The sequence below is a fragment of the Sturnira hondurensis genome, unplaced genomic scaffold, assembly GCF_014824575.4.
Source record: "Sturnira hondurensis isolate 20B ecotype Veracruz unplaced genomic scaffold, ASM1482457v3 Scaffold0006799, whole genome shotgun sequence".
Lineage (NCBI taxonomy): Eukaryota > Metazoa > Chordata > Mammalia > Chiroptera > Phyllostomidae > Sturnira > Sturnira hondurensis.
The window spans coordinates 648,538-673,081 of record NW_028079430.1 but is presented as its reverse complement, the minus strand read 5'-3'; the positions used below and the strand labels follow the sequence as shown (position 1 = coordinate 673,081).

Below are 24,544 nucleotides of genomic sequence, written 5' to 3'. Positions count from 1 at the left end.
TGCCCCCGCCCCATCCCTCACCCTGTCACCTTCAGTATTGAAGTTCTGCAGCAAATTGCTCCGGATGGCCGACTAACCTGTCCTACAGAGACGACAAGAACAAAAATGGAAAAGGGTTGATAAAGCCAGCCAGGAGCCCCAACCTGAAAATGGTCATTCTGCTATCTCCACAAGGTTCTATACAGCTTTGTAACAATTTTCATTTAGAAACAAAATATATTTTCAAAGGAAAGGAGAGCAGTCTGCGTATTACCTTTACACCCAGGTCAGAGTAGCTTTTTGGCCGGCTTGGCTTGGCTTTCTTCAACCCTCTTTTTTCCCCGTCTTTGCAATACCCGTCCCTGCCAGTCTCCAGGTGCCCCTAGTTGCAGGCCAGCTCCGCACCGGAGGGGAGGAGCCACTTGCCAGGGTCTGTTCCCAGCATCACAGCCCCACACCCCAGCGACCTACTGTGCTGCCCTCCTGGGGACCAAAGAGGACCCTGCTCGTTCTGTGCCCTGTGCGCGCCGTGTCCAACACCATGGCTGGTGGACCCAAGAAATGTTTATCTTTGGTTGGATTCAGTCTTCTCTGTCTGAAAATGGTGAGTTGGCCATTCTGACCTACCTGCAATTATTTAGGGGGGAAAAAGACATTCGTTATCCTTCTCTTTTAGGGCCTAGGGGGTGAGGAGATAGAAAAGAAAATATTTGGGACCATACCAAGATCATGTATGTTTATATGTTTGAAATGTGATGCCATTTACTGGAGAAAGAACAAAATTACCATTATATTTTAAGAACAAAGATTTCTGAAAGATCCGTCAGCAGCTACTGAGTTAGTTCAATAGGCAGATTCAGGGAGAAAAAATGAAATAGTAATGTGATCTGCCTGCAGCCTCTAAATTCTATTTAGGATTGCTTTGTGGTAGATTTGAGTGTCAGGAAGTGATGTGTGCAAATAAACATTCTGTATGGGCTGAAAGATCGCTCACATTACATGTGAAAAATGTGATAAATTTATTACTGTTCTGACTGATGTCTTCCATTTCTCCAAATGGTGTTTTCCTTTATGGTTCTAATTTTCTAAACTTTCCTTTTCAGGTTGCTTCCGCAAAAACAGGTAAAGTTTTCTAAAATGCAAGTTTCCCCTCCTCATGTCTGGTTTTAATTTTCCTCGTGAATTCTTGTGCTACCCCGAAAGACACAGGCTATACCAGGAAAAAGCCTCCGACATTTTCTGAGCACTCATACTGTGAGTGGAACTGGTAAGACAAACACAGGGATCAAACTTAAAAGTCCTCATAAGGTGTTCTTACTAAGACGTATAGAGTCACGTAGTTATGGTTTTTCTTGAACAGAGGCAGCCTTCAATAAAATATTACAATGACCTTCATTTCAGTTAAGGTAACAAAATTTTAGTTATGAATAGTGAAGAGTCTAATCTATGTAACTTTTCTTATTTGTCTTCTGAGGAACTAGAGGAGAAAACTAAAAAAAATTTTTTAAATTAAAATTTCAGGATTCTCTACTTTAATAAAAAAAGATTTTATGCTCCTAATATTGCATCCTTAAAATATAGACAATGATAAGTTAGAGCTGGGAAAAGGCTTTCTTTTCAAATTATTTTATTACCATTTTTCTTGAGGAGATGACTGAAGGCATGGCTCATTTCCCTAGAGGCCCCTCCTAGCTTGTACGTTCTAGAAACCCAAACCCCCAAAATGGAAATTTATATTCTGTAGGATTTAGGTGACCTGGAGGGACCTTATGATTTCACTTATGTCATCAGTAAACTCTCATATCAATTCAACATTAGAACAACTTTAAAAAAAATTTAAATCCTTGCCCGAGGACATGTTTATTGAGGGGGGGAGAGATTATTATTTTACCTATAGCATAGTAAAGCAAGTATAAATAAGGCAATTTCAAATTTGGTATTAGACATATATGTTTGAACCATAAAATGTGTATATATACAATAGGGTTTTTTTAAGATTTTATTTATTTATCTTTAGAGGGGAAGGGAAGGAGAGAGGGAGAGAAATATCAATGTATGGTTGCCTCTCATGTGTCCACTGCCGGGATCTGGGAACCTGTAACTGGCCTGCAACCCAGGCATGTGCCCTGACTAGGAATCAAATACAATAGGTTTTAAAAAATCACTTAATGCTTTATTTTTGTTTATTTACTTATTTGATTGATTGTTTTTAGAGACGGGGCAGGGGGAGACAGAGAAACATCTATTTTTGTTCCACTGATTTTTGCATTCAGTGGTTGATCCCTGTATGTTGCTTGACCGGGGCTCAAACCTGCAACCTTGGCAGACCCGGACAACACTATAACCGACTGAGCTACCCAAACAGGGCTTTCATGCATTCTTCTTATTCACTTGTTCTTGAGAAATCTTCAGAACTGAGCAGAAAGCTATGAGAAGGACTGTGGGGCCATACACAGAGAAATTTCTTTTTAATAAGTGGCCTCTGGGTGGACACGATATAGCTCTGCTGTCTCTTGGCGGTCCCGGTGACACGCCCACCAAACCCCCGGAATGAGACTCTGTTTAGCGCCTCACTATTTTGGGAGAAGGATGGGGCAGGCTGAGCTGCTGGTGAGGCCGTTAATTGATGCGGCCTGGCTTTTCTCTAAAGGGCTGTGCATTATCGACACTGCGTAGGAGGTTTCCTTTTGTGTGTGTGTGTTATTTTGGTTCTCTCCCTGCTCTGGCGTCAGCTGTCTGTCTCTGGGCGCTGGGGGGCCACGCCGGCTAATTTGGATCTCGGCGCTGGTAGAGTGCACAGATGCTGAGCATCAAAGCCCGTCACGTCTGACTCATCCGAGTGGTTGGCAGCACCTCTAGTGAAGAATGCTTTCTTGTCCATCAATGGCGCAAGTGGGCCAAACACCGAACTCAGAGAGAGGGAGGCGCTGCTCATTTACGCAGCCTCGCCTTCCAGTTGGCAGCGTTCTTCTCTCGAAGGGAAACAGAACAGGGGTGTTGACCTCATTTTATTGCTGTTCCTCTTCAGATCCTGCTCTAGCACCAAGTGAAAGACGGGTGATCTGTCTCTCCAGCCTGGGCTTACCAGAGCTCCCCACAATCTCACCATCCCTGGCACCCCCTTGGGCAGTCTGGCTTTTCCAAACCCAAAACGTTTTTTAAAAGATTTTATTTATTTATTTATCTTTAGAGGGGAAGGAGAGAGGGAGAGAAACATCCATGTATGGTTGCCTTTCGTGCGTCCCCTGCTGGGAGTTGACCTGCAGGGAACAAGCCTGCCACCTAGGCATGTGCCCTGACTGGGAATCGAACCTCGATCCTCTGGTTCACGGGCCCTCACTCAATCCACTGAGCTACACCAGCCAGGGCTCAACCTGGTACACAACGCATGCACACACACACGCGCGCACACACACTAACCCTACCTTTCAAAGTCTCCTCACATGCATTCGTTCACTTAATCTTCACCACAGTCCTATGATGTAGATATTTTACACATCACTATAAACCCTAATATGTGCCTATTATTATTATTCATTCCACATTCTCCAGGGAGAAACTGAGTCTAGAAGAGGTTAAATGCTGTGTACACTTTCACGAGCAAGAGTAAATGGCTCACCACCAGGGTCTCTGAACCCAAACCCTTTTGCTACTTTCTCAGAACCCTGAGCTTCCTCCTGCTGGAACTGGCTTCAGGTCGCACCTCTCCGGGGCAAGCATGCCTCTCCCGGCTCAGTCCACCAGGGCAGGGTGTGCAGAGTCTCCAGGCCCCTGACAGTCCTGTGAGGAACAGTCTATGACCTGCTCGTCTTTCGTATTCCTTCCCAGCTACCCCGTGGGTGCGCTCCCAGGCCTCCTGTGTCCATGGCTAGTTTGGTTGTCATTTTCCCAGGAGATTCTTTCTTTCCAATGAGCAAGACTGGCCGACATAGAAAATGAATTGTGGGGACAAAGGAAAGAGAAGGAGCTGAGAGAAACCACAGATTTAGAGGAAAGATGGCATATAACACAGAGCAAATAACTTGGGGAGCAGGAAGAGGATGCATGTGTGTTGGGGGGATAAAAGGGAGAGTCCCTGCTGGGGCTTTTAAAAAAAATTTATTGCGAACCAGACGATCGCAGTTCAATTCCCAGTCAGGGCACATTCCTGGGTTGCAAGCCAGTTCCCGGCAGGGGCCAGTTCCCAGCAGGGGATGCACGAGAAGCAACCATACATTGATGTTTCTCTTCCTCTCTCCTTCCCTTCCCCTCTAAAGATAAATAAATAAATATTTTAAAAAATTTATTGATTTGAGTGAGAGAGCGAGAAACATTGATCTGTTGTTCCAGTTATTGACTCATTCATTGGTTACACCTTGCATGTGCCCTGACCAGGGATCAGACTTGCAACCGTGGCCTATGTGGACAGTGCTCTAACCAACTGCGGGTACCCGGCCAGGGCCCTGCTGGGGCTTTCTCTCCTGCAGAGGGGAGGGGAGACACAGTGCTTCCTGCAGAGTCAGCTTCTGCTGGCAAATGGCTGAGCTAAGACAGACAGACCTGCAGCGCCGCCCCCACCCCGCCCCCCAGTATACAGAATCGGCATCATTTTCTTTCGATGGCAAAGGAGACAGTCCTGGGTGACGTTCAAGGAATGTCTGGCCAGTGCACAGTGGAGACTTTGTTCGCTCTTGCAGCATGGTTATTTCTGAGATGCTGCCTAAGCCAGCGCTCTGGGCTATCGGTGCAGAAAGAGAAGGTGGCCCGTGCCAGGCACGTGGGGATCTGGCGGGTGGGGGCCGCTACGGGGAGGGGTGCTGCTGGCAGGTCTCCTACGGGGTCTGCGTGTACTCTCCCCACCCTCTGCTCTGTAGTTATGCTTTGCCCTTTAGTTCTGAACTTGGCGCGTAGTGATTTAACCCAGCGAAAATTTTACCTTAAACATAAAAAGGCCCAGTGCCAGTTTCAAACCTGAAAACCTGCTCTTTTTGTTTGACCTTTTCTTCCACTTAGATCTCCATCCGGGGCATTTTTGTGTCTGTGGGCTTTTGCAAAGCAGTGAATCTGATCATCCTACAGTGTCTCTGCCCTCACACTGAAAGTGTAGGAATGGCTCGTAGGAACTCGCGACATGAACATTCGTATCTGCCTAGCAAACTGTGGCCAGGCCCGTTTTAGGCTGAGGCAGATAGTTTGACAGAGAAAGGGAGAATCGAGCTTATTTTTATTTTATGTAGAACAGTCTGAAAGTGGTCTCATTCCAATAACAAGGAAGTACGATAGCATGATTCGAAAACAAAACTCAGTTCTTCCTGCTTCCTCTGTTAGACTAAATGCCACTGTGGGAAGTGAGCTACAGGTGGGAGGGAGACTCAGCCAGGGCAGAGGTGGAGATGGAGGTGAGCCCTCACTGGAGGTGGCAGAGCACCGGAGGGCGGAGGGCGGGGCGTGGACATAGTGGCAAAGCAGGCTGGGAAATTTTCAGGACGCCAAACTAGAGGAAGATCTTCTAGAATAAAGCTCATCAAAGACCCTCTCCCTCATCTCAGAGATCTTTTCTCACAATCATTCCCTACTTTTATTTAACTTTTTTAAAAAAAGATTTTAAAATTTATTTTTAGAGGAAGGGGGAGAGAAAGAGAGGGAGAGAAACATCAATGTGTGGTTGCCTCTTGTGTGCCCCCTACCGAAGTCCTGCCCCCCCCNCACCCCCCCCCCCCCCCCCCCCCCCCCCCGCATGTGCCCTGACTGGGAATTGAACCGGCAACCCTCTGGTTTGCAAGCCGGCACCCAATCCACTGAGCCACACCAACAAGGGCACCACTTTTATTCAACTTTTAAAAATACAAACAATGCTAATTATCCCAGAGGCAAGTGGGAAAAACCCCTTTGAAATCCTATTCTTGAACGAAAGGCTGTTTCTCTTCTGGAAAGCAGCGTTGCCTTTCTTTCTTTCTTTCTTTCTTTCTTTTTTTAATCTGGAAAGTAAGGGCAGAGTCTGTGTCTAAAGAATGGCACAAAAATGATGTAGTTTGCAAAGGAAAATGATGAAGGAAGTAATTCTTACAGGTATTCTAGCTAATTAATGTGCAACTTCAAAATCTCTTGCAGCTCCGGAAATACCCACTATTGACCAGGCGTATTCAAAACTCAGCAACAGTATCACTGTGGAATGGGCTGCAGTGCCAGGGGCCACCAGTTACCTCCTCGCAGCCAAAGATGGGGACACCGTCATTGAAACCATGGTGGCCAATTCCCCGGGCACTGTGACAGGGCTGAAGGCTGCCACCTCATACCAAATCACGGTCAGATCCATCAGTGCCTCAGGGAAAAGCCAGGCCTCGCCCCCGAAGCAGGCAAAGACAGGTAGCTGGATGCCGTCCTCGGCTGAGCCATTGCTGGTGACCAGGATCAGACACACGAGGCTGCAACTGCCTGATGCAGTTGTGTGTCACACGAGTGCCTACAATTCAGGGCCCAGAAGCAAAAGCCACCACATGATTGCTTTGGGGAATTTGGTGATCTGTGGAGAAGGTGGTATTTATTTATTTATACGTTTTAAAGTGAGGGGGTGGGGGAAGAGAGAGAGAAACATCAGTTCGTTGTTCCACTTATTTATGCCTTCATGGATTGTTTCTTGTATGTACCCTGACTGGGGATTGAACCCGCAACCTTGGGGTATCCAGATGATGCTCTAAACGAATGAGCTGCCCGGCCAGGGCTAGAAGGTATATTTAAATTCCAGAGACTTTGCTTTTTAAAGTAGCTATTCCTGGGCATCTTTAAAAGCATCCTTGCTTGTAAATCTGTGCGAAAAGGATTTCCGTTTTTAACCTCAGTTATCCATCAAGATGATGCTAAATAAAAAAACACACACAGGAGGGATTTTGCTGCACTTCAACTTGTTTTTGGATAAAAACATTTGGAGTTTGTCATCAGCATAGCTAAAATGGATTTGATTAAGTTGTACCTAAACAAGTTTCTGAGAGGTCGTCTGCACAGTAAAATAGTACAAACCACCATTTCCGCGACAGGCTTATACTATAATTACAAGGTTGTTTTATTTAATTCTATACCATCCTCCAGTTTGAAGTAATGCCTAATATCAGAATTTCGCTGTTCCTTGTTCCTGTGATGAGCTGTTTATGATTAACACACATGTAAATAGTAATTCTTGTGGCTTTTTTAAAAAATAGCAATCCTTAATGACACTCTACCACGAATCCGTTTGCAAAGCAAATCATTATTTCCTAACACAGATAATCGACCTCAGACTACTTACTCCTAAACGTGAATTCTCCTGTACCAAACTTTCGTGATGCAAGCAGACGTGTTTTTTCCCTCACAGTGTTGGCCGCACCAATTCTCCAGGTCAGCTCCCCAAGTTCAGACTCCATTCTTGTTCAGTGGGAAGCTATACATATGGCCATCGGGTTCTCTGTGTCCATTATGCGAGCCAACGGTCTGGGCAGAGTATGGAAGGAGAACACTACGAACACCACCTTGACATTCACCAGCTTGGACCCCGGCGCTCTCTACACGGTCAAGGCCTATGCGTGGAACGCCGACGGCGCCCCCGGGGACGACTCCACCTGCAACCAGAGAACAAGTAAGGCTTGTCTCGGCAACCGGATCTCCTTTCTGATTAATGAGAGTGGCTGTGCATGGTCGCCGTCGAGTGCAGTGTCGAGTGATGCGTGCAAAGCAGCTGGCAGCAGCTATTTACATTTAGGATGAGTTTATTTATAGTGCCTTGACCGTTCCCCTGGGTGGCTGAAATGCTCACTGCGTGAATAAAGAAATGCTGATTTCATGGCAGGTGCAATTAGTTACAGTGACGTCATTCGGGTGGGCCCTATTCCAGTGTGACTGATGGCCTTATAAAACGAGGAAATCTGGACACAGTCATGCACATACAGGGAGAATGAATGCCATATGGACAGGAAGGCCAAGGAGAAAGGCTGCCATCGACCCTTTTTCATTGCCTTGGGAAGGAACCCACCCTGCCAACACCTTAACTCAGACTTCTCGCCTCCAGGACAGCTAGATGATACATTTCTTGTCGTTTAAGCCACTGAATATGTGGCACTTGGTTACAGCAGTCCTGGCCAAGTCAGGCTAAACCTAGAGTCTCTGAAACGTAAAACGTGGAGAAGAAAAAGGCTTTAGGAAACACGTCGCCTCTGGGACATGGTACAGACGCTGCTCCGGCCGCTGTCTGCCTGGGCATCCTCTGGTCAAAGTGCTTGGAAGGCCACGTCGTACTCGGGTGCTTGAGGCTACTGCAAAATCCTAACTGTTTCTCAAAAACGTAGGTCCTCGTGCTCCTGCCGACATTGAAGTCTCTTTCGACAGTGGGGCTCTGCAAGCGTCTGTTTCATGGGCCCCCACAGAAGGTGCCTTCAACTACACGGCGACGGCTCAGAGCGCCTCTTCCGAGCGGAGCTGCAGCACCCCGCTCAGGGCCTGCACCATTTCCTCCCTCCAGTGTGGGACGGAGTACCTAGTTTCCGTCACAGCCAGGAATGACGCCGGGTCCAGCAGATCAGCTTCAGCAGTGACCCTGAAAACCGGTAGGTAACCCGGAGCAAGGTCACTGGGTGGCCAGTGAGCCGAAGCGACCGGCGTGTGGGAAACAGGTGACCACCTGACACTGTTCTAGAACCTGCTGGAAGAAGGGAAAATGGAAGCCTGGTCTAAATGAAAGCAGGGAGCCAGGCATTCCGATGGGTTAGAGCAACGCTGATAGTGAAGCCAGATACTGGCTTACTGTGCATTAGAAAATGCACTTTTAAACTTTGGAGAACTGGCCCCTGTTGCAGATCTTACTTTGTAAAGTCGAAAAAATTCTAAGACCTGGTTTGAGGTGCGCCCATGTCTAACTGTGCAGTACAGGTAGTAGCCTGTTCTTTGCGTCATGTTTCACAGACCTAGGCTTGGTGGGAGCTATTTTTTAAGGTAAAGACGGGCTGTCTGTAGTTCTGGATATGAGTTCAGATATCTTCAGATACCATTCTTATCAAGGACATAAAGACATAGAGATGTGACGATGCATTCCTCTATTTAGAAATATCTATGTGTTTGGGGATGGACACTAACACTTAGTGAAGACCTATTATGCCCCAGGCATTATAGATACATCACTTTATTTATTTATTTTTTAATTGCTTCTTAAAGATTTTATTAATTTATTTTTAGAGAGAGGGGAAGGAACGGAGAAAGAGAAGGGAGAGAAACATAGATTGGTTGTTTCTTGCACATCCCTAGTCAGGGAGCTGGCCTGCAACAGAGGCAGGTGCCCTAGCTGGGAGTCAAACTGGCGACCCTCTGATTTGCAGGCTGGTGCTTAGTCCACTGAGCCACAGCAGCCAGGGTAATACATCACTTTATTTAATTCCCAGGAACATTCATTGAGCCAGGTTCTAGTATCTCCTGTATTAGGTAAGAAAACTGAAGTTCAGAGAAGCCAAATAACTTTTCCAAGGCCCCAGTGATATTCAGGTCCTGCGCCATCTGGAATTCAAGGCCAAGTTTGCCTGATTTCACTCCTCTAAGGCAAAGAAAGTGTAGATAATCACAATAATGTCCCTTTTACCCAAAATGCAGAACCATGTCACTCTAAATTTAAAAGGCTTCTGAGCAGAGAGGAAAAGAGCCATCGCCAAGCCGATACATGCTGTATTCTGCAGGAAAAACCTATGGTTGACCCTTCGCATCATAAATAAATAAAACCCTAATTTAATTATGTTGAATAAAATTATAGTTATATATATATTTTTAAGATTTTATTTATTTATCTTTAGAGGGGAAGGGAAGGAGAGAGGGAGAGAAATATCAATGGATGGTTGCCTCTTGTGTGTCCCGTGCTGGGAATTGGCCTGCAACCCAGGCATGTGCCCTGACTGGGAATCGAACCATGATCCTTTGGTTCGAAGGCCTGCACTCAATCCACTGAGCTACGCCAGCCAGGGCAAATTATAATTATGTTAAAGTCGCTGATAACACCTCAGTGAGTTGGCCTCCCGGGTGGATGGCACATGGGAAACAGGTATGAGGATGAGGGAGCTGAGAGTGAGGGGAGGGTTAAGAAACACACCTTTCCTTTGTTTTCCAGCCGCCTTCCAGTGATTCACCAAAATGAGCAGCCCAAAGGGACAGAGGAGAGGCACCTGCTCTAGGTGCTCCAGGCCTTTTAGAAAACAGGGAGTTGCCCCTTTGGCCACATACCTGGGAACCTATAGGAAAGGTGATATTGTAGGCAGGAAGGGAAGGGGCACTGTTCAACAAGAAAGGCCTGCAGCTGTTCCCAGGGCAACATGGGAGGAGCTGGCAGGGCTGTCCGGCAGGGCAGGTCCTTGCCAAGAGAATCAATGTATCTATGGAGCATGGTGAATACTCTAAGAGCTAGGATAGCTCCCTGAAATGTGTGAAGGGAAATGATCGTAGAAAGAAAGAAGCCATAGAGAGGGGTATGTGGTCCAGCTGAAGCGCTAGCAGGTGCCACCCAGAGACACAGGTTTAGTGAGAACCAGTGGACAGGAGCCTGGGCCGCTGGAACCCACTCCCTATGAACGCACAGCATGACGAGAGAAACAAAACAGAAAGACCTCTGTACTGGTAACAGTGTTTCTCTTAATTGAGTAGAAGGGTGGTGTCCCCTTCACCCCCCCCTCCAATTATTTGAATAAAACTTTGTGTCCTAAAAATAGAAACAAAGAAATATACTTTCCAAAGCCCAGCAGTTCTGAGTTAGTCATCTAACTCCAGAGAGAACTATCCAGTGTTTTTTTCAATCTTAGATGCGCATTAAGAGCATCTGGAGAGCTTTTACAAAACCTGCCACCAGGCCCCATGGAAGACCAGTGAAATCAAGTTGCCAGGAATGGAGACAGGATATGAACAGTCTGTAAATGCTCCACAGTGGATTCTGGCAAGCAAGCATCCTGAAATAGCCCCACTCACTTTCATGGCGGGAGGCACCCCTGTAGTCTGTACGCAACACCATCAGTCACGATCGTGGAACGACCTTGACTTATTGATAAACTATGTTTAGAAAGCTCTATGTGTTTCCTGGGACCGAGAATTGTGTAGTGTATTTCCGGAAGATTTCCATTAGAGATGACTATGATTTTAAGAGCTTAGAGCTCGGAAGAACAAGCCTAATTTGGAATTTATTCCTTTGGAAGACTTCATTCAGTGATGTTGGTGTTGCCTTAACGGAGAAACAATATTATCACCACATTAGCCAGTCGGTGCCTATTTCTGACACTGTCTAGCAGGCACTGTGTGAGACAAATTTTAGGACATGTAAGAATGTCTCATTGGCTTGTGCCTACTGTTTGATGTATTTCTGGTCCACAGTGTCTAGTATTTTGGACAATCGCAAAGAAGCAAAGACAATGTCTCACAACTGGTTATTACTCATCCTTTCCTAGTGGCTTGTGCCCCTGGAAGAGTGACAATCCAAGAAGACCCTCCCGGCCACCTGTCTGTGTCTTGGTCCCACGTGGACCTGGGAGATTACTACGTGGCCTTTGTGAAGAGCGACGACGGCTTGGAAGTCCACTGCAACACATCCCTCACACAGTGCGACTTCCTGTCTGAATGTGGCTTCACCTACTTTATCAGTGTTTTCGCCTATAACAAGGCCGGGCAGAGTCCTTTGGGTGACGTGTTCAATCACACCGCAGGTGAGTTGCACTTGCTGCTGGTAAAGGGAGTTCTGAATTCGCTCCACTTCGAGGTGGAACGGGTCACCTATGTCACACAGGCCCCCTGCGGGTCATTCTGGGACTCAGAACCGAAAGTGAAGCTCTTCTTTCATACTCTTTCCAGACTAGGACATTTGGGCTTTGTGGACCCAGCCTTGACAAAAATGCAAGGTTCTGGAGTGAAAAGAGGGGAAAGACCGTGGTTGTTCGCCCCTGCTCTGAGAAAGAGAGCCTTCCACCACGGTCTCCGTGTCGTTCAGCCTTGTGCTAGGCGGGGAAGGGGAACGTGATCCTTACGTCTCAGCACCTCATTCTTTCCCCCAAACCAGAGCACAGGTTCTAGAACTAGGCAGGTTCCTTACTAGTTCCATAGTATTCTCCACAGCAAAATGGGACACATAATAAATCATGAGAGGATGAATATGAAAAAATATTTGCATATGATTAAGTACAATGCAACTATTTTATTAGCATCATCACTTTTACTGTTATTAACCTGTTCCACTAGGCTTGGATAGTCTAGAGGCAGGGATTATGTTTTATTTATCGCCTCATCCTCGATGCTTACCACTGTGTGCTTGGCATGTAGGAGATGCTTGCTTTTTAAAGAATGAATGAAGTGGCTCAAAATGAATCAACTATATTTATAGATAAGAATACTACAATATAACTATGTAAAAAAACAATACTAGCTGAATCATCATACATTTTTACCAGGATGAAGGAATTAAATAGTCAGTGTCTTCAGAATTTGGAGTAAGAGTCCTCCAGGTCTCAAGGGCACAGGAGGGTCTTCCAGAGGGAGTGACCTTGAACTGGATCTCGAGGGATGGTTTGGGGTATAGCTAGGGCAAGAACAGCCCAAAGACACTCCAAGCTGAGTCAGACATTGGTCAGAATTTGTCTGAGAGCTCATGTAGAGTCTCTCCTAACATCTAATAATACAATGAATGATCCTGCCTGTCCTCCTCTGACTCCCAGTTTTATCTGGTTTAGCATCTGGAAGGACCGATAGGCTGTAGAAGGTTGTCGGGCAGAAGAGGGGAATGGCCTTGCACGGGGTGGGCCGCCAGTCCGAGGCCCCGGGGAAATGTGAGCACCGGTGCTGTGTGGCTTGAGGAGTCTGATGTGGCAGGAAACCCAGGGGGATGTGGCTGAACATACACCTGGGTACAGCTTGTGATGAACTTGAATGTCATGCTTAGAGGATTTAGCCCCTAAGTAGCGGGTGTTAGGCCAAGTTCAGGGCTGGATGACCTGCAAGAGAGCATTGCAATAATTTAGAGGGGCAGTGACAGAGTCTGTGCACAGGGGCAGGCATCTGCGTCCCCCTCCGACAGCCTTGCTCGGTACTGACCTCCATCCCCTCTCTGTTCCTGCTCCCAGCTCCCTGTTGTCCGAGCGACATCAACCCTGTGCTGGTGTCCAGTGACAGAGTCGAGATCGTCTGGTCCCCTGTCCGAGGTGCCGAACTGTATGAAACCAAGGCCGTGGGCGGGTTCAATACGGTCGAGTGCAACGACACCGCTCCGGCTTGCACCCTCTCGGCTCTGGCGTGCGACACCCAGTACAACATCACCGTGTACTCCTTCAGCGAAGTCCGGGGCAGCAACACGTCCTGCGCCTCCCGAGTCATAACCACAGGTACGGTGCAGCAAGGGCCGATGTCTGCTCATCATGTCTGCCTGACCCACCCCAGGGTGCCCCTCGGGCGGGCCTTCAGCGAGAGCTATCAGAAAGCCAACTCCCACTAACCACTTTTTTTAAATCCTCACCTGAGGGTATGGTTGTTTTTTAAGTTGATTTTGAGAGAGTGAGGAAGAGAGAGAGAGAGAGAAAAAATATGGATGTGAGAAACGTCCATCAGCTGCCTCTCGTACACGACCAGGAATTGAACCCACTACCTTCAGTATACAGATGGTGCTCCAACCACCTGAGCCACGCAGCCAGGGCTGCTGTTCCCAGGGTCCATTAGAGCCCCTTTCTTACTAAGGAGAGGCAGAAGAAAAGGCAGAAGAGGGAAACAAGGGGAAAAAAAAAACGAGTAAAAGAGGAGACCGCAGGGATTGTGGAAGGTGTTGCCTGTCAGCTGGTCACCTCCCCCTCCCTTTGGGGGCCCTGCTGGGTAATAATCACACCATGAAGGTTAAGACCACAAATGTTTGTCTTAATTGCTTTTGCTTTCGGAGTTCAAAATGCTCCTCAACATCTCCCAGTTAGTCTGATGCTCCAGGAACCCAAGACCATATCAAGGGCAGCGAGGTTTCCACACAAACAGGACGAACTTGGCTTTCAGGCATGGTATGGTTGAAAGCGACACTGATCTTATGGGGGGGAAGAAAATCAGTTTTATTTCATTTTATTTACTTTTTTAATCCTCACCCAAGGATATGTTCTCGTTGATTTTTAGACAGTGAGGGAGTGAGAGAAAGAGAGGGATGGGGAGAGGCAGACAGACAGACCCACAGACATGGGTATGAGAGAGAAGATCAGTTGGTTGCCTCCTATGTGTGCCTCAACCAGGATCGAACCTGCAACCCAGGTATGTGTCCTGACCACAATTGGAAACTGCAACTTTTTGTTGCAGGGGCCGTCGCTCCGACCAGCTGAGCCACCCAACCAGGGTGAAGAAAATCAGTTTCAGAGCAAATGGTACAGGTGATATTTTTGACTCTCACTGTTTCAGTTAATAATCTGAACTCTCTAGCCCTGGCTGGTGTGGCTCAGTGGATTGAGTGCCAGCCTGCCAACCAAAGGGTCTCCAGTTCGATTCCCAGTCAGGGCACAGGCCTGGGTTGCGGGCCTGGTCCCTGCTCCGGGGCGCACAAGGGACAGCCACACATTCGTGTCTCTCTTCCTCCCTCCCTTCCCCTCTCTAAAAATAAATAAAAAATAGTAATAATGTGAACTCTCTTAGCTCCTTGCAGTCCTGAAATAAGTGTTTCGAAGGACGCCTTCTCCGTAATCCATGTGCATTGGAGATCCAGTAACACCGGCGCTACCTACACGGTCACTGCCCGGGGCGAGGACGGGCTGTACCGGTGCCGCAGCACAGGGCAGTCCTGCGCCCTGCTGGGCTTGCCCTGTGGCTCCATGTTCTCCGTCACGGCGGTGGCCGAGACCCAGGCAGGACGCAGCCTGCCCAGCTACAGTGTGCCCCTGGAAACAGGTACGCGGCAGCGGTCGGCCTGGACGCTGACTTCTATGGAGTCCAAAGGAATTGTTTCCAGATGTGAACTTTTTAACGTGATCTCCCCTAAGTGTGGTAGAAATACATTACACTCAGAGGCCTTTCCAAGAGCCCCAGCTTACAAAATAATGCTTGCAACATGCGGACACAGGCTTTGTAAAAATATCATTCATCAGGAGGCTCTAATATATTCAGACACTGACATCAAAGGGGAGATAAGTTGACTCCGCAGCAGAATGTCAACTTATTGGAGTTGATATCCCCCAGTGACACGATCTACCAAAACAACTAGCAAGGACCAAGTGAGCTGGTTTGTTACTTATTTCTCTGGGTCAGCCCTTTTCAGGTCTTCCTCTCAATAATGCTTTCCACCTTTCTGTTTCCTAATCGGTAAAGGTGGGTCATGGCTTCATCCCGGTGGTTGTGAATATTATTTAATTCTGCAAAGCCCTTCACATAGTACCTGCTGCATAGTAAGAGCTGGATGAAAGGATGCTGGGATTGCCTTATAGTATTGCATGCAAATGAAATTTAGCAACTACTCAAAGCCTTTGGACGTTTTCTCCTTACCTGTGCATACAACAACAGATGGACTTTGGACTATAACACTTGAAAAGTAAAAAAGCCACAGAATAGAGACAACTCCAAATACATAAGAAGATTCTGGGTATCCCTATATTCTATACAATGATTCCCTAAAACATTGAGACTTGGCTGTTGGCAGTGTTAGGTAGCTAGGACTATTTCAAGCTTTCATATCAATGATATACTATGAAATGTGTGAGAAACCCAAAATGCATTTAATTACAAATGCTGTGAAACGTGGTATTGGGAGAAGCGGGGCGTGCAACCGCTGCTTTGGAATTTGCAGCTGGAATTTTAAAGCTGGGGGACAACAAAGGGTTTTCTTACTCTTGGAAAAACTGGGGGGACCTCACATTACCCACAGGCAGTAAGTGCACTGTGGCCTTGGGGACAGCACCCACGGTACATTCAGTCCATGTTAAGTGATACATCAGAGGAAGTGAGATTTTTGCTTAACAAAAGGAACTTTTCATTAACAATTCTAGGTTTGCAAAATGTAGGCTATGGAATGACACCCAGGCAAAATGCAAATAGCCTTCCATGGAAACGAATCCCCAATTCTTTCTTTTTTTCCTCATTTCAGTGCCGTGCTGTCCAGCTGGCCTGACAATAACCCAGGTCACCCAGTCAGTCATCAATGTGAGCTGGACAGTTGGGACCGGGGCCCTAACCTACGTGACGGTTCTGGAGTCACCCACCGGCCAGTCTAAGTGTCACACTCATCAGAACCACTGCCTCCTGGGATGCATCACATGTGGCGTCAACTATACAGTGGCCTTAAAAGCAATAAGTGCCACTGGGGTGACCGCAGACTGCGCCTACCACAGCTATTCCTCTAGTAAGTGGATTCTCGACTCGAGCGCTGCCTGCCAGCAAGGACCTTGACCAGCCGTCATGCATCCAGCCAGAAGCCCCTCCTTCCCATCCAAAAGGAGGCTGTATCTCTACCTACCCTGTGTCACAAATTCCAGTCACCTTCTAAAATGTTTGGTTTTGCTCTTGACTTGGAACCTCCAAGCTTCAGAGGCTTCTGTTGGGAGTTGGTGAATTCACTCCCCTGGCAACAGGGTCCAGGTGCACTTTTTCTGAAGGAAGGGTGGGTTTTTGTAGGGCACCCCCCCCCCACAGTTCTCAGAACGTGTTTAGAGCAGTCGGTCTACGGGGTCCGGCACAAGTAACGCCCCTATTGTATTACAAACTCTTATTACAAAATCATAAGCATGTAATTGTATGACATAACCTCGTCACCCTCAAGCACGCCATGTGGCATTTTAGGTGGAATGTTCAAGCTACAGCTATGAATTATTATACCCATGAACCACACTCTAGCAGGTGTTACCTTCTGCCGGACCCTGTGTTTGGCTTGTGTGTTTTCTTCTCATTCGTATTATGCTTCTACCTCTCCCCTAAACCACTCCGGCTCCTGTGGTTTCTCATTCCCACGAGCTAAAGGAACACTGCCTACTGACAGCGTTGTCTCCAGCTTCCCAAAGACCGAACCATCAGGGAGTAGCCGTGAAGGGAGAAGGGGGGCGGGGTTAGCAAATCAGGTTTCTCTTTTCTCGTCTGTCCACGGAAGTGGCTGCTTGGAGCAGCGTTTTGCCAAAAAACTGAGGACGCCTCCCGGGCTGAATGGGAAAGAGTTCGATGATCGCTTAGTCTTGTCTGTTGTGGGGCCTGGCACAGCAGAGTTGGAGTGTGATTTTTCCATCCCAGGGGTAGTAGAGTCTGCGACTAGGAGTCTAAAGATATGGCTTCTTATCAGGCGCGTTGCCTCATCTTTCCTGCTTCTGTTTCCCCGTTGGGAAGCGATATAGGAATAATCACAATGTGAAACTATTTATAGTGTGCTACAAATACGTCGTAAGTTGATTTGTGCTGCCTAAGTTCTCACCCCGATACCCAGTTCTGGGAATATGGCCCTTTGCTTAGCTTCACACCCTCCAAAAAAAAATTTAAAAAAAAGATTTTATTTATTTATCTTTAAAGGGAAGGGAAGGAGAGAGGGAGAGAAACATCAATGTATGATTGCCTCCCGTGCGTCCCCCGCCGGGACCTGGCCTGCAACCCAGGCACGTGCCCTGACTGGGAACAGAAACGTGATGTTTGGTTCACAGGCCCACGCTCAATCCACTGAGCCATACCAGCCAGGGCAAAAAAAAAATTTTTAAAGAATACATCCCACGAGCCTGATTATCCATAGCTGACTTTTTAAATTATTATACAAACCCGTCATTATCTTAGTTACTGAGGGATCCACCCTTTGGTGCCCTGCTTGACACCCAATGTGTGACCTCCTCCACGCATTTGGAAGAGAGGAAAAAACACCTCGCCAGCTAGCATGGATGAAGCATGACCAGCAAAGCTCTGTCCCCTGCCAGCCGTGCAAGTCCCTGCTCTCCTGGCGTCAGGCTACTCAGCTCAGCACAATAGGTCTTTTCAACTAAAGCCGAAAGCGGTTAGTTACATTTAAATTCAACCCCACTAAACGCATTTGAAACTAGGGCATCGGGAAGGCTCTTGACAAGGATTCTGGGCCTTTGACTCATCAGGGTTGAATCACACATGACACGTATCTGCCAAGTGTGGGCTTTTTGACTCACCATTGCTCCCTATTAAAAATAAATGCCCTCTAGCTCCACCGATTTCTCTTCTCTTCTCTTTTCTGTTTTCAGTCTAGTGCATTTCCTCAACTGTTTTTCCTCATGGATTTCTAACCACGTGGCCCACTGTGGAAAAAACGGAGTGCCTCTTCAAATCTTGCTCCAATCATGTGTTATTTAGAATAAGTCACTTACACTGTTTCCCCCCAGTAACAAAGGCCATGTTTGTGGGATGGGGGAGTGAACGATCTGTGTGTGTGTTTTTACCCTCCAGGTGCCTGCTGCCCCTTGGGGGTGAAGTTGTACAGGCTGAGCCCTACTGGCGTTCGGATCGACTGGCAGGCCTCCAGGGGCTCTGCCAACTACAGCACCGACCTCTACGGCTCCAAAGGCATCTTCACGTGTTTTCCAAGCGCGGGCCTCAGTTTCTGTGACGTCACCGAGATACCCTGCGGAGACGTATATACTGTGATGGTGTCGCCAGTGGCTGAGACAGGCCTGAAGCTCACTTTCTGCCCCAAAAAGATATATTCAGGTACAGCAAGCTGTGGCCCTTTATTTAAAACGAACCCGTCACTCAATCTGTGAATTAAGATGTAAAGCACTCACACTTTCCTGTGGGAAGGAAGGTCGAAGAGGGTATGAGGTTTCCGCATACTGCAGGCGGGCTCTGGCTACTGGGGACCCCCAGTCCCTTTGGAATCACGATGCTTTATTATTATTTGATTTGGAGATACTCAGCCTTCCCTCTCCCTCTCTTCTCCTTCAGGAAAAGGACCAGAGGCTGGCTCCTTAAATAGTAAAGCCAATTTAAAATGATTTCCTGCTTTGAGATTTGGGCATAGATTTTTTTTAAAAAAGATTTTGTTTATGTTTAGAGAGAGAGGAGACAAAAGGGAGAAAGAGAAGGAGACAAACATCAATGTGTGAGAGATACTTGGATCAGTTGCCTCTCAAACGCCCCCCCAACGCAACCCAGGCATGTGCTCTGAGTGGGAATCAAACCAGTGGCCTTTCAGTTGACAGACCAGCATTCAATCCACCGAACCACACCAGACAGGGCTGGGTTTAAATTTTTGACATAGTCTCCGAGATCATGATAGACACCCTGGAATGCCGGAAATTAAGGTACTTGAATTTTTTATGTGTACAGATTCAGCCTTATGACTGAGGAAGAGCTGGAAGATCAGGAAAAAATGAATATATACATCATACGCTAGGTCTGGCAATATGTGACCACAACACGAGACTGTCAGCAAGTGGCATTTCACCAGGGCTGGCAGAAAAAGCACTAGCAATTTTCCTGCTCTGTGGTTCAGCGCGTGCCTTCTGCTACCTTGCCCAGAGCACCGCTGTGTGCTTTTCATATACTTCCAGAAAGAAAAAAGAGAGAGAGAAAGAGATGAGGAAGCCTTCAAACGCAGGAAGAGGAATGAACACGGGCTCAGAAATCTTTACTGATAACCAGAGTCTGAAGTTTCCAATCACATGCAGGTTCAGGAGGACTTCTGGGTATGGAGCCGGGCCAGCTCCCTGCCGGGGGACAGTTCTTACTGTCCTTGGCTGTCATGCTCTGATTCCTTATTTTTTCATTATCTTGTCCACAGGACAAGCTGGCCCAAAGCATGGCCCTGTGGGAAGGGACAGAAATGGGTTTTGGGGGATGAGCAGTTAGGGAACCTAATTCATCACAACTCATAACAATTCATAACAGAACTTATAACTCATAACAATATTTCATTATATCTGTATGGTTTACAATTTGTCAAACGTTTTCACATTCAGTACCTCATTAAATGCTTAAAAAAAAAAGCCTCATTGAATGCTTAATTTCCTAGGTAAAAACCATGCATTTTGGGAATTTTTTTGTGGTTTTTATTTTTCCCCCCACTGTTGGTGGTGCCTTACACTGATAATTAGGACAGTATTGTAAATGATAATGACCAGTATTTACTGAGGACTATGCACCGGCCACTATTATAAGGGCTTTACCTGTGTTAATTGATCCTTATAACAACCCTACGATGTTGGTATTCTTACCACTTATAGATAAACTGAGGCACAGAGGAGTGAAGTGCGTTGCCCAAGGCCACACTGCTAGTAGATTCTCCTTGTCCTGTTACCCAACCTGATTCTTGTTCATTCTTTGGGTCCCTTCTCCTTTGTTCTTCCTTAAGGTTTATCTCTATCATGTTAAATATATCATTAAGTGTATTTTAAATGCTGTGTTTTTATTTATTGCAGTAACCTGCTCTGGAAGTACACTGGGAATGGGTAAGGCATTGTTCTCGTGGATGAAATCAAAGGGAATTTTCCTGTTGCATTTTAGGGTGACAGAGACGTCAAGGTCAAAGCTGGCTCTTCAGTTAGTCAGGAGGGCAGGTGCCAGGGTGTCTGCTTCCGGTTTGCATGGGCAGATGGGCCCAGTGGAGGAAACGGGGTGCTAAGAGGAGACTGGAATAAAGATAACGCTCGTTGCCTCCTTGGGTGAGCTCAGGGCCGAGCCCGTCTAGGCCATTCTGGGTACACCCTGGAGGCCAGCGATGGGCCAGACGGCAGAGACGACCACGCAGAGTGGTGCGTGCCAGTCCGGTCAGGACCGTGTGCTGCTTCATGAGAAAGCTTACCACACACTCCTAGGGGCCGGCTTGGTTTTGGACCTCGGAAAAAACCTTCAGAGACCATTATAACTGCCGAACCACAGACAGGCCAGCGTGCACACACACATGTGCCCAGTCGGACATGGCTGACTTCAGAGGATGTGAGTGGAAATGAAGCCTTCCTACCAGCACCCCCACTGGCCTGCCTCCCAGTCTGGGCTGGCTTCCCATCCGACACTTCCTTCCGCAGGCAGGGGTTGGGCCTAGAGTCTCTCTCCACTGCCTGGTCTCTCCTTCCTCTCCCAGACCACTGCTCGTCTGAGCACCACGGGATGCCTGCAGGTCTGAAGCAAGCACGGTCCCTATAAATTCTTAAAGGGTTTCTGTTTCCAGTGCCTACACTTATTAGTAAGTGCCTACACTTAGTCAATAAGGCCCCGCTTATTAAAAATGAACTGTGGAAAGACTTCTCCATTATTAAAAAAATACTTAAAAAAAACCTCTCAAAGTACCAATGACCTAGTCTTCAGTGAACTGTACATGGGCCTCGAACTGTATTCTTGGGACCTGTTTCCAGTATTCTAGTGGTTTTTAATCAGTGTTCTCCTGAGCCACAGAGGGGCAGTGGAACCATGCTGGGGGCTCCTTGTAGGGGAGAAGTCATGTATAGCCTCAGCTTCCCGAAAATTTTGTTAAAGAAATGGCTGCAATGCTTTCTCAAGAAATACTTGAAAACCATCACTCTTAGACTCTGCTTCTCATCACCAGAAAGCTTGTTCGAGCTGTGCAGTCTCAGCCCCACCCTGATGTACCACCTCCCCAGGTGGTTCATGTGCACATTCAAGTTTGAGAGATGCTGCTTAGCATCGCGGTAGTTCTCAGACTTGGGTGTGTGTGAGACACTCCTGGAGAGGCGAGAGAGAAGGTGGAGGCCCCGGCCTGTTGGAGTGGGCCAGGGCCGCCGTAGCTCTCTCCCTTCTTCCCGTCAATCAGGGCTGCCCTAACTATGGCTTCTTGCCTCCTTAGCCAGGTTCAGTCTCTAGCCTGTAATCTGCCTCTCTCTTTAAGCAGATCCTTGTAGAAACCTTGCAAGACCCTCAAAAATAAGAATTAGCTGGGTCATAGAAGGGCCTCCATATCACACAGAATCTATCACTTCTCCAATGTCAGCATTTTTCCTCCCTGTACACAGAGCTAGTCAAATTAGGTCTCTGGCTGACATGGGGCCTCCAGATACACTAAGGGAAGTTTTGGTAATCTTCCCTCTCTCTTTTTTAATCTATTGATTTTAGAGAGATAGAGGGAGGGGAAGAGAGAGCAAAAGAGAAAGAAAAGAAAAATATCAACTTGTTTTTCCACCTATTTATGCAGTCACTGGTTGATTCTTGCATGCGCACCAACTGCTAATTGAACCTGCATCCTTGGTGTACTGAGATGATGCTCCAACCAACTGAGCTATCCAGCCAGGGTAACCTTGGGAATCTTGTTGGTCTAAGGCCTTTGGCCTTCCTTGGCTCTTGGTTGCCCTAGAGATTTTTTCTTTTCTTTTCAAAATTTATTTATTTTTAGAGAGAGGGGAAGGGAGAAAGAAACATCAGTGTGTGGTTGCCTCTCGCATGCCCCCAACTGGACACCTGGCCTGCAACCCAGGCATGTGCCCGACTGGGAATCAAACTGGAGACTCTTTGGTTTATAGGCCAGTGCTCAATCCACTAAGCCACACCAGCCACTAAGCCACACCAGCCAGGGCAGCTTTTTTTCTTTTATTATTATTTCTTATGTTTTTCAGCAATCTTTTTTTCACATTGACTTGAGAGAGAGAGGAAGAGAGAAAGAGAGGCATTGATGGGAGAGAGAAACATGGATCAGTTGCCTCCTATATGCACCTGTACTGGGGATCGAACCCACACGAACCCACAACTTTTAGGTTTACGGGATCATGCTCCAACCAACTGAGCCACCTGGCCAGGGCCCAGCAATCTCTATTTCAACGGAGCCTGCCAGGTGATTCCGAGGCATGCTGAGGTTGGAGAACCACAGCTCTTGTGCAAGGACGCTGCTCTGATGCTGCAAATTGGATGCAGGTTGAAAGGGAGAGGGAAAACTGTCCGTCTGAGCAGCAGCTAAACTGCAGGGCGTGTGTCTGACATCACTCTGGGGGGGAGTCCCTCGTCTTCAGCCCCCAGCTCTTCAACGTCACCTACACAGTCCAGGGAACTATGGGCACATGTCCTCTTCGCAGCTCCCTCAGCAATGGATTTATGTTTTCTCTACCACAACGTTCTCCCTGAACCATTAAAAGTCCAGAGCTCCCTGAGAACACAGCGGTTGGCCTGGGATAGAGAGAAAAGTGTTTTGTCCTGGGTGCATAGTCTGAGCTCGAAGAATCTCTTCGGGAGAATTTGTTTCACGAAGCAGGACCGAGGGCTCCCTGGTCAGTTAGGCTCTGCGGGTCAGTTTCTTCTTGCCCTATGGACAGTCGAGGCTCTCTTAATTGCTGGCTCCCTTCCCGTGACTGGCGCTTCAGATCAAAATACTATTCTAAATGTCAGACACATTTGGGGGCTTTTTAATTAAGAAAATGTCACATATTTCATGCCTCCTGTGGCTTTTTTCCCTCCCTTACCTTTCTCAGTGATTTACAGGGGGAAGAGGAATGCAGAATGACAGAGCGAGCCACGATGACAACGGAGACTTGACCTAGTGAGTCATTTGAATTGACATGGTGGGACTCAGAGACGAGGTTTTTTGGTCTTTGATTTTACGAATTCTTCACATATCTTTCACAGGGTTGTCTCAGATGTTAGCGTGCCTAGAGATGGAAAAGATCTATTAGAATACACAGCGCATCTAGGATAGGACCAGCCGTACAGAAGAGCATCTCTGACTCCACTTCCTGAGTCGAGGTCGAGCTGTGCTGCGGAGAGGACTCCGGAGAGACGTGGACCCAGGAAGTCCTCTGGAAGGCTGCCGGGGCGAGCCAGTGCACCCGGGAGCCCTGGGCACGTGCAAGGTCTGCTTGGCAGATTCCTTCTGAGGTGTCACATCCAGACACACTACAGACTCCAGCACGTCCGCTTCCCAAGTGTTTTCATCGACACCAGCACTGGCCACGCAGCCCTTTAACCAGTCACAGTCTGGAACTGTCCACTCCCAGGGGAGGCGACATCAAGCCACTGCACAGGGACATTGCTCATCCCCAAACCAACCACCAGGACTTCAGCACAGGGCAGCTAGCAGCAGCTGCAGGAACAAACACCTTCATGTCAAGTCTGGAAGAAGCCGAGCTGCTTGCAGGGCTCGCCAAGCCAAAGCCTCAGGCGGCTTGGCCTCCCCTGGAGCCCCTGGGAAAGCAGCTTGTCGGCCTGTGGCTCGAAGGAGCACAGCCATGCTTCTGAGTGTGCAGAGACTGTGGGTGGAGAGAGAGCCCAGGGCAGACTGGCATCCGTGTACCTCTGGGTGGGTGGGGGGAGGAGGACCACCAACCTTGCTGGCTGTAACCCCCACTCACACTGTACTTTTTTTTTCATTTTTGAAGGGGGAAGGCAATGATTATATATAATATAAATGGTTGCGCCTAGAAAAATGTGTGTCCTTCAAATGCCAGTAACCTTATTATAAAATAGTACAAGTGGGACGTGTGTGACGCACACACAACTAGTGTTCACTCCCCCAAAGCATAGCTGTGGAGCCAGGAACTGTATTAGGAACAACTGCAGAATTCTGCCTGGAGGGAGTAGGAGTGTGGAGTTGGGCCTCAGGTAAACTGGGAGGGAGGACAAACCTCCTTTTTTCTGTCCCTTTTCTCTTTCTGTAAGACTCAGGAGAGATGCATGCTGGGACACTGATTAGAGACACTCCCCACAGCACCTGCCCTTGGGGAGGAGACGAGCAGCA

General features: G+C 47.6%; 1 protein-coding gene across 1 annotated transcript; it reads left to right on the top strand.

Annotated features, from left to right (window-relative positions):
* Positions 1 to 265: 265 nt before the first annotated feature.
* FNDC7 (fibronectin type III domain containing 7) lies at positions 266 to 23,559 on the top strand. The gene is made up of 13 exons (XM_037050433.1): positions 266 to 583; positions 1,083 to 1,101; positions 6,070 to 6,324; positions 7,307 to 7,567; positions 8,274 to 8,531; positions 11,394 to 11,648; positions 13,056 to 13,313; positions 14,587 to 14,838; positions 16,028 to 16,282; positions 18,322 to 18,582; positions 20,292 to 20,321; positions 23,283 to 23,350; positions 23,437 to 23,559. The coding sequence occupies exons 1-12, from the start codon at positions 521 to 523 to the stop codon at positions 23,312 to 23,314; spliced, it is 2,199 nt and encodes a 732-aa protein (XP_036906328.1). The 5' UTR covers positions 266 to 520; the 3' UTR covers positions 23,315 to 23,350; positions 23,437 to 23,559.
* Positions 23,560 to 24,544: the final 985 nt, after the last annotated feature.